The 10,022-nt window shown below is 40.1% G+C and overlaps 1 protein-coding gene across 1 annotated transcript; it reads left to right on the top strand.

The window, feature by feature from the left end:
- The first annotated feature begins 7,328 nt into the window (after positions 1–7,328).
- LOC137965514 (expansin-A7-like) lies at positions 7,329–9,723 on the top strand. Its single transcript, XM_068811774.1, has 3 exons — positions 7,329–7,583; positions 8,241–8,559; positions 9,097–9,723. The coding sequence occupies exons 1-3, from the start codon at positions 7,436–7,438 to the stop codon at positions 9,404–9,406; spliced, it is 777 nt and encodes a 258-aa protein (XP_068667875.1). The 5' UTR covers positions 7,329–7,435; the 3' UTR covers positions 9,407–9,723.
- The last annotated feature ends 299 nt before the right edge of the window (positions 9,724–10,022 follow it).

Here is a 10,022-nt window from a genome sequence, read left to right as displayed (position 1 = left end):
ATTACATCAATACCCTTCACCCTAGTGAGAGTGAATAAGAGACATAAATCATAAAGTAATTATATTAGTGCCATCTTTATCAGATGACTCTTTATTTATATCATGCCACCACTGTGTGGGCATTCTCCTTGGTCTATGGGCTTGAGCCCATCTTCTACACCCTTGGATGTGTGGGTCTTCCTTTGTCGTATGGGCTTGGGCCCATCTTCCAACTCTCCCCCACAAACTGGGGGTGAGAGAATATTATAAATGCATAGCTTGCTGTAAATGGTTTATATGATCTTTCCATATAAAATGGTAGTCCACCATATCTTCCAACACTCCCCCTCAAGCTGGTGGTCTCTTTTTTCCAAAAGACCCAATTGGCATAATATACAATCACTCCTAGCCTTAAGACATCGCTCCATACTCCAGTCAAATGGTCACAATAAAAAATACTTTCGCTTAATTTCACATGCGAAAAAGTAGCCATATTGTGGGGTACAAAATCTACCCTCTTTCTTAGGGTAACTAAAAAAAGCACCTCTTGGTGAATAATAGACTTGTCTCACGTTGGATATTGGGCACACTCTTATCCTCTGTAGGTAGTAGGTTTATAGGCATTGCTCAAAAGTGTAGTAATAAGGTCCTCCATCACAATGTCCCTCCACAGTACACCAACTCTTAAATGGCAGGAGTAAAAATGTTATATAAGGAGGTAAAGGGTAACTACCGAAAGATAATATTTTAGGGCCACCTTGTGCTTTCTTCTTCATCAAAATAACCAATGCTATAATAATTAGCAACCGAGAAGTCCTCCTTCAATAATAATTTCTCAATCAGAGAGACACAATAGAAGCAACTGAAATGGGCAGATCTTTCTTTTGATATATAATTCTCTATATAAAGTCTCACTCTTGATGGCATAAAATGGCTCGAAAGTTGAAGTTTTCCACTGCTGCACGAAACTTTTCTACTGCTTTACCTTTACCGCTTCAGATGTCGATTTCTCTTTCTATAAAAATCTGATTTGAACAATTCTTTTTTAGTGGAAACTAGATTCAAATGTCTTTCCAGTGGTATATAATTTCTTATATAAAAAATATTGCAAGAGAGTGAAACATCCAATGAAATATAGAAATTCATAAATAAGACTTAAGGAAAAAACGAAAAACTCCTCTTTTTTTCTTTTTCTTTTTATTTTTATTTTTCTTTTTCTTTTTCTTCTTCTTCCTCCCTTTCTTCTCCATCTTCTACTCCCTTTACATCTCAAATCATTACCCACTCTGATACCATGTTGAACCTTCTTAAAAATAAAAGAAAAATAGAGCATCTCAAATATAGTCTAAATATATAAAAAAAAAGGTCCTTCCTTATATCCTTAAAAACAAATTTGAAAAAAAAAGATAAATCTACATTTTATATCCATTTCGTCACTTAGAATTTTGTGATAGCCTCTTCACTCTTCATTGAAAAGAAATTACTTGTTTATCTAAAAAAATATTTCCTCATTGGAAAGAAATTACTTGTTAATATAAAAAATTATTTCCTCGCTGGAAAGAAATTACTTGTTTATCTAAAGAAATCGTTATCTAGTAGATTATCACTACTTAATGCCATTTAGCACCATCCAAAATTCAGCTAGAACTCTTAGACAATATCAATGAAAAACAACATATCCCAAATGAATTAATAAATTATATTTAAGATTTTTTAAGAATAAGAAACAAATTTGGAAAAAGAGAAAGAAAAAAATAATAGTCAATGTGCCGTGTATAGGAACTATTGAACCCACCAAATTGGATCTTCTACTAATGTAACATTTTATAGTATCCAAGGATTGAGGGCTTGAGATTTCTTTTGGAGAAAAAAGGGGCTAAGAGACGTAGGCAAAAGGATAAAGAAAGGGTTTGAAAGACAGAGGGAGGGCTTTGAAGAGAGCTGGGACAAGAGACGTACGAAGGGTTTGCCAGAAAGAGGGGCTGAGATAGAGAGGTTTCGCGGCCGCGGACTACCCAAGCAGACGACGTGTCACGCACGTTGAGCCACAAGTCTGTTGTCGCATCTGCATTAAGTTTTCTCTCTCACCCCATGTACCTCTTCCCCCACTCATACGCTGACATCTCCCATAACCTCTCTCTTTGTCGCACCCAGAAGGCCTTCTTGCTCAATTAATGTAAAACGAACCTGGATCCTCCTACACGCAGTGTTCAATGCTGGTCCCACCTTCCATTCATTTTACCAATAGGGTTACCCACGAAGGTTCAGAGTGGCAGATGAAGTAATAACGATAGATAAAAGATAAACAGTGATTAAAAATAGACACAGATTCAAATTGTAAATTATAAGAGTTGTAAAAACTACAAACTGTGTGGGAAAAAAATTAATTTACATTCTAATCTGATATGATATTAGAGCATGTATTTATATGTGGATCTTCACCCAAATTATCTAGATATAGATTTACAAAAGAGAATCTACATGTGAGGTGAAGCATTAAGAATAATCAAATATAGATTAGTAAGTATAAATATGTTAAATTTATTAGTTGATAAAAAGACTTCCTAAATTAACTAATCATTTTAGGATAGTATAAATCAGGGAAGTATACTTTTCCAAATTGATTTCTATTGAATGAAGAGGTAATTTATGCCATCTATCATCACGAATCTCACGATTTTATACAATCCATTTACAATAGTTAGATAACTTCAATACTCTAAACAGCTTGACTTAATTGAGAATTATTATTCATGAACGTGGTGTACAATCACTACCCAAAAACCTAAATTAAATACAAATCTCCAAAGTCTTAGATCCATGACCCTCTCCAATCTATAACGTAACCTCCATTCTAAACAAATCAAACCCTAATTGTCCAAACTCTTAGCAAACGGAATCTCAAGATGTCCAAAAGTCAAAACCTAATCAAGGCGGAAAAGAGAAAAAGACTTGAACGTAGAAGCCGGTTTTTTTAATGTGATGCGTGACGATCGAGCGAAGCGGTTCGTAGGTGGGTGGTGACACCTTGGCGTGTCCGTGTCATACGGTGGCCGCTGCCCCCACTCACATTTGTCACTTGAACCACAGTTGAGTCCCGCTGAGGTGGCGATTCCACCCATCAGGTTAGCTCACCAATATCCACCCGGTCCCCTGCCCCTAAAAACAAATTGAATCTAATTATTTTGGGATAAATTTTGGACTCAACTTCATATAGCATAGAGTAATAGGCATTCACCCCACTAAGGAATAGTCTTACATGGATTAATGAGTCCAACATCACTAATTTATGGAAGTATGGGGCCAGTAATTTAATTTACGTAAAATGTACATTTTTTTAAATGTAGTGTACAAAAACAGATAGAATCAATTCGGGTAGGTGGGCCCATTATTCAACGGTTCAGGACATCATTCAATCATAGTAAAATATTGGACGGTTCAGATCGGCTGATCAGGTGCATGCGAATCTGGTAAATTTGCGAAAAACAGTGGAAGGAGGGGAAATAGTGAAGCGAAGGGCGAAAAAGGGGAAGGGTGGGGTAGGGAGAGACATAAGTGAGAGATAATGTAACAAACAGTTTTAAAAAACATTAAAAAAGACAAAAAGCGTCACGAGTTTGGTGGATGTGCTGCGTGAGGCTCGAGATGGGGTCAACGTACGGTTAATCGTCCGGCGCGGTGCGTGCACCGATGAATACGGACGACGTGGATCCCACGATCTCTCCGGACGTTGAGAAGAAGAGACAGAAAGGGGTTTGTTAGGGTTTTTGGCCGACGTGTCAACGATGCGGCGGATGAAAAACTTGGCGCGTAAAAATGTCCCGGAATTGGAATTCCTTTTCTCGCGCCAGCGTTCGCGATCAATGTTTTGTTCCGGTCAAAAAGAGAAAAAAAAGAAAGAAAACACTCAGCCATCGACTATGGCTTCCTGTTTTGTAAATTTACCGTCAAAAAAGAGAAAAAGGAAAAAGGAAAAAATACGAAGCCGAAAAAGCTGTCTAATCACGCCGGTGGTAACGGCACGACTTGCGATGGAAGCAAAGCGGGTTTCGATTTCGATCGACTTTTCCCTCGACCCTTTGCGAGATTTACCGCAGTTGTCCTAAACAAATATCCTATTGACGATACGGTCCCTACCTCAATGTTTACTTTTCTTTGGAAACAAATTGTAGTTAAGAATTGCTTAACATAATGCGCCGGAGAAAAAAACTCAATTAAGTTACGCACATTCTAATGTTAGCTAACTATTAGGGTCATGTTGGGTGGCATAATAGGTCAACCTCGTCTTAGCACGGGCTCGATTCAGTCCAAATAAACCCCATTTTGAATTCTTTTTGATTTGTTTAAATAAACAAGTTGAACTAGAACGAGCAGTAATTCGGTTCGAAAGCTTGTGAGCTGCCTCATTTACATAAACGAATGGCCAATAACAGGACCAAGATGGGAGTCGGAGAGTAGGGAGTGAGTCGAGGGATCGATTTATTCGGCCTTCAGCTTCAGGTCTTCAAGCAACTCCTAGAAAGGCATTTCATCCGGGCGAGAGAGTCGGGCACGTCTTTAGATTCTGGAATGCAATCTTCTCTCAATAGTTACCAGCAATCTTGTAGGAGTTTTTTATTACAATTGTTCCTCAAACCTATTTATGCCATGTTATCTTCAACTTCTTTGATTTCTTCGTTGCTCTACCGGATTTGGGCGTTGCAGACGTGGACGTTGCCTATAGAAGTCATGGAATAGACCATAGCTATAGGTGAATCATCTTTCCTAGGTTGATTCAGGGTTTAGTTATTCTTTGTCAGTTTCTTCTAATTTTTTTTACTATGTTGTTAAAAAGATGCAAATTGCAAAGTTTTAAATATAGGTAAGGAACTTGAACTTCACACAGCTTAATGTGTTTTTATTTTTAGAGAAATTTGGGGGTTGAATCTAACATCCACCCTATTCAAGCTTGGTAAATAAAAGATACGGTGGATCTTAGCCAGTTCACAAGTGTCACAATGAAAATCCAAATTATTCAAACCTGAAAAAAGTTATGGTCGCAATTTCTTAAGATAACCAAAGGAAAGATGAACGAGTATTTGGTGCCATAACCATATAGTTGTTAGAGCACTATCTTCACTGCTAGCTTGATTTGCTTGACTGATTTTCGATCCCCCATACTCTATCAACTCCAAATAGTAGAATTTGCCCCGTATAACTCTATAATAAAAAATCTTCCAGGTTAGAATGTCCTGAAAAACACAAAATAAGGGTCAGGAAGTTACAATACAAGCAAGAGTTGAAGTAATTCGGTTAACAGACAACAAATTGTATTCAAGAGATGGAACAACAAGGATAGTATCTAATGTAAGAGTATTCGACAAGATAACTGATCATTCCCCAGTAATAGGAGAGGTATTACCATTTGCGGTGGAAATAATGGATTGAGGAGAAGATAGGACAAATTTTAACTGAATGGAATCCCTCGTCATGTGATCAGATGCACCTGTATCAATAATCCAAGTTCTATTCTTAGAATATACAGAGAAAACTGATGTTTTATCGATTATACCTGGATGAACAACATTTACTGTAGGCATCAGCTGATATTCTTCCATGGATGTTATCATATATTTCCCAACAATCTTTGTACGAGGTTTTTTAGAAATCCCACCTCTAGATAACCAATAATCTCGTAATAATACTGTTGTGAATGACCATTTTCCCCGCAGTGAGTGCATACCCAGTTGTTAGCTTTTCTAGAGATTGGATGATAGCTCTCCATTGTTTGTCTTAGGGTTGACCCGGATTTTTTTTGGTCTGGTCTGGAAAATCAGTTTAATCCGCTGGGTAGACTTGGTTTTGGGTCCGGTTCAATCCAATCCGTTGGGTTGACCCATCGGTCTGGTTCGATCGGAAGAAAAATAAAGGAACAATAGTTCCTAAGTTAACAAAAAAATTAAACTGAGGATCACCTTCGTCTTCTCTATCGACGATGCTGGTGGTTCAGTGCCAGCTTTGTGTTTGGAAGGAAGGATGGTTCGGCGACGGTTCGTCGGCTTGAGGGAGACCCGTTGGAGTTCGGGAGGTGATGGCTCAGTGTTACGACGACAAACAAAAGAAATGCAGACAACGTCTTCTTTGCTCACGGCGACGATAGGGCGTCTTCGGCGATGACAAAGCGTCTTCAGTTTTGTGATGCGATGATCGGTGACGTTCAGGCTGGTGGTGCCGTCATTGGCAACTTTCGGACGCCGGTTTAAACCAGCTTTCTTTCACGGTGACTATAGAGTCTGCTCTGGTTTTTCGGCTACGGGAGAATGATTCTCTTGCTCTAATACCATGTCAAAGAAAGTAGCACGAAAGAAAGGTTTTAAATAATGATTTTCAGATGATCTATTATTCTCCTAATAGAAGTTATTTAAAATTAGGTTTAATTTATATTCTAAAATCAGGGAAAAGAATCACGGAAACAAATCGTTTCCTACAATCACGCTAACAAATTTACGCAGCTAGTTACAAATTTGCTCACACATTTTTTGCAAGTAGGACATGAGAAATAAGTGACCACAAGCATTGTTTGTCCCCAAATTTAAAGTTTCGTCCATCAAAGTCATGTTTTTTTGTTTTAGTATAATAGTATTCATTTATATTTTTTGAAATTTATAAATATAAATTCATATTTCGAGAAAACGAGTGTTGATTGTCATTAACACATGAAAATAGTTAATTGTAGTTATTCTAGAGAATTTTCTTAATCAAACAATACATATACTTAGGGCTAAGTGCTCATTAATTAATTAATTAATAAGGTTAAATATAAAAAAATTATTTGGCACAAAACGGCTATTTCAACTGTTTGATCATGATAGGACGGTTGATAGCCGTTAATTGAATTGATTAAGATAACCGTTAATCAGAATCGGACGGCTGAAATAGCTGATTTATTACCATTCGCAAGAAAATACGTTCATCAATTAAGATCGAATCATAGATCACAGGCACGAGCCCGTGGACGAGTGTGGCTGTGTGGCGATCATGAGAACGTCATGAGTCATGTGACGGGTGTCCCACCGGGCTTGGTGAAGCCTCAAAGTTAAAAATTGTCAAAATTTGCGAAGAAAAAAGGAAATAAAGAAAGATGTATAACGTGAAACTGCAACGAGGGCAGTTTGGTAAAATGAAGAGGACGAATGGTTTCGTTGGGGAACACTTGTTTTCCACTTTTTCTTTTCTCTTGATTATTTTTAATTTTATTTTCCCCATCTGTCGCTCATCTTCCCTCTCTCTCGTGCCACGCCATTAATGACCCTGCCATAATTTCGTCCCCTGCCATTGCGACACCTCCCCACAGCACCCCCAGCCCGCCCCCACCCCACCATGCGCCACGCATCTCCATAAGTACTCCTCCGTCCTCTCTCCTCGCTATCCGCTAGTCGCTTCTCTTTCCGTCTCTCCTCTGGTTCCCTCTCCTGTAATGGCTTCCCTCGGTACCATTGTGGTTCTTGCATTCCTTTCAGCTCTGACGGTTGTCCACGGCCGAATTCCAGGTGTTTACACAGGCGGTCCATGGCAGGGTGCTCACGCCACCTTCTACGGCGGTAGCGACGCTTCGGGAACCATGGGTACGTCACCTGGAAGATGAATGCCTTCCGGTCTCTTGTAGCCTCCCCTAGTTAGTGTAGAGTTGCATTTTGTACCAGGAGTTGGTTTCTGGCTTCCCCTTTCCCATCCATTTTCTTTGGCTGGTTACGCGTTCAGAGACGAGGCTTGTTCTTTGTCCCCTTGGTCGGATTTCGTGCTTATTGCACTTTTATGTTGTAGTTGAAGCGTTACATCTGAATTTGAGGGGTAATGTGTGAAAGGCAGCTGCCTTCTCCTGCTCTGTTTTTATTTTCCAAGGAAAGTAAGTAAGGATGCCAAACTGAGCTGCTTCACAGTCGAGGCGCATTTAGCTTTTTGTTCAAGAATCTACTTTCTGTTGTCAGATTAGGAATCTGGTCGCGTCTCTGAACTTCATTTTCTTCTGTAAAGGTCCATTGCTGAATACATCCATAAGCCCTTTGCGGTAGTCGCTTCTTTCACAGGGATTTGTATCTTTGGTTGTATTGTTTTGCAATTTCAGTCTGTGACCGTGAATACTGTGACATTTTAGCATTTCAATGTCTTTCACCCATTTCTGTCCACAATTTCCATGTTTTTTATCTCTCTTTTTAACCCATTTTAGTTAAACCAAAAATTTCATCAATTAAACTGCATTCTCGCCCTTTTGGTTCTAACAGGTGGAGCTTGCGGATACGGTAACCTCTACAGCCAGGGCTACGGCGTCAACACTGCCGCTCTCAGTACCGCCTTATTCAACAGTGGCCTCAGCTGCGGTGCCTGCTTCGAGATTAAGTGCGCGGAGGACCCAAACTGGTGCCACCCCGGCAGCCCTTCCATCTTTATCACCGCCACCAATTTCTGCCCGCCAAACTACGCTCTCCCAAGCAATAATGGTGGCTGGTGCAACCCCCCTCGCCCACATTTCGACCTTGCCATGCCCATGTTCCTGAAGATCGCCGAGTACCGCGCCGGCATCGTCCCCGTCTCCTATCGTAGGTAAGAACCCTTTTTCTATCCACTGTTACCTCACAGATTCCGTCGCTGCTTTCTGATTCGTCGGTTTATTTAATGCAATAACGAATATGCCCTTTCCTTAGCCAGAATCAAAAGATGTTTTCGTCGACGAAATCCCTTGAAAAATCTCTTCTAAGAAGCCATTACGGTGGCTTTTCCTAATTTGGTTTCAGTTTCTTCTTGGTTTTGACCGGGCACGACTGCTCGCGGGTAGGTTTGCCAATTTGCTACTTTCGCGGGAATCAGATTCCGATACGGCTTCGAGGAACAAAAGAGAGTTTGTTATCCCATGAGCATGTCTGGCCATTTTCTTCTGTTTTTTAATCCTTCGAACAAAACCCTAGCCTTTTTATCCAAAGCCGATTCCCTTTGTGTACATAATTACCCTCGCTAGCATTTCTAATTACTCCCCTTGCGTCTACGGAAATCACGCTCCGCAGTTCCTCCGCGTGAAGATAAAAAAAGCCACCGTTTTAAAAAATGACCCAATCTGATATTCGGTAAATTCCACTGTGGCAGGGTCCCGTGCCGGAAGAAGGGAGGCATCCGATTTACCATCAATGGCTTCCGCTATTTTAACCTGGTCCTGATCTCTAACGTCGCCGGCGCCGGCGACATCACCCGCGTCAGCGTCAAGGGATCTCGCACCGGATGGATGCCGATGAGCCGCAACTGGGGCCAGAACTGGCAGTCGAACGCTATTCTCGTCGGGCAGGCCTTGTCCTTCCGCGTGACCGGCTCCGACCGCCGTACCTCCACCTCCTGGAACGTCGCTCCTGCCGATTGGCACTACGGTCAGACTTTCACCGGGAAGAATTTCCGGGTCTGACGGCTCTATTGAATTTCAACCCACTGAATTTTCCCGCCATAGTTTTTTGGCGGTAATTCAAAGTAGACTTTTTTTTTTTTTTTTGAAGGTTGGGGTGTGGCGATGAATTTCGGTAACGGTGAAAGGAAGAGAGAGAGAGAGAGCGAGAGAAAAAACAGTTTGCGACTTTTTTGACTATGTGCTGTCATGTTTGGGAAACCCTGGAAGGGGAGTTTGATCTGTAATGTAATGTAACCGCGGTTGAAGTGGCTGCAAAAAACAAAAGAAAAATGTAGCCCGCAACTGCTTATTATCTATAATTTTATATTGGTGTCGTATGGTCATATAGCGTTATATAATGTTCAATAGTTGGTTGGTATATGAATGAATTAATGAATGAGCGTCATATAATGTTCAATAGTTGGTATATGAATTAATTAATGAATGAATTAATTAATGAATAACTGAAATAGCCTTTTGTGGAACTTCCTCCCATTATACTCATAAGATTTTGTCATGTTGTTTCTTCCAATGTGAGACATCTTTTTATAAGAGTCATATAAGACTCTTTTGTATTTGTTCTTCAACACTCCTATCAAGTTGGACTTACTGACTTCAAATAAAAAAAAACTGTTTT

This window comes from Aristolochia californica, unplaced genomic scaffold (assembly GCF_029961685.1).
Source record: "Aristolochia californica isolate CCGP_79_NKW_82.1479 unplaced genomic scaffold, dmAriCali1.0.hap1 SCAF_5, whole genome shotgun sequence".
NCBI classification, from domain to species: Eukaryota; Viridiplantae; Streptophyta; class Magnoliopsida; order Piperales; family Aristolochiaceae; genus Aristolochia; species Aristolochia californica.
The sequence above is the reverse complement of the archived record's forward strand: the minus strand, read 5'-3'. Positions and strand labels throughout refer to the sequence as shown.

Excerpts from the sequence above, each read along its gene's own strand:
- LOC137965514 (XM_068811774.1), top strand. The coding sequence starts at position 7,436 with ATGGCTTCCCTCGGTACCATTGTGGTTCTTGCATTCCTTTCAGCTCTG. Across the intron at positions 7,584-8,240 it reads CGACGCTTCGGGAACCATGG|GTGGAGCTTGCGGATACGGT; the intron begins GTACGTCACCTG and ends TGGTTCTAACAG. Across the intron at positions 8,560-9,096 it reads GTCCCCGTCTCCTATCGTAG|GGTCCCGTGCCGGAAGAAGG; the intron begins GTAAGAACCCTT and ends CCACTGTGGCAG.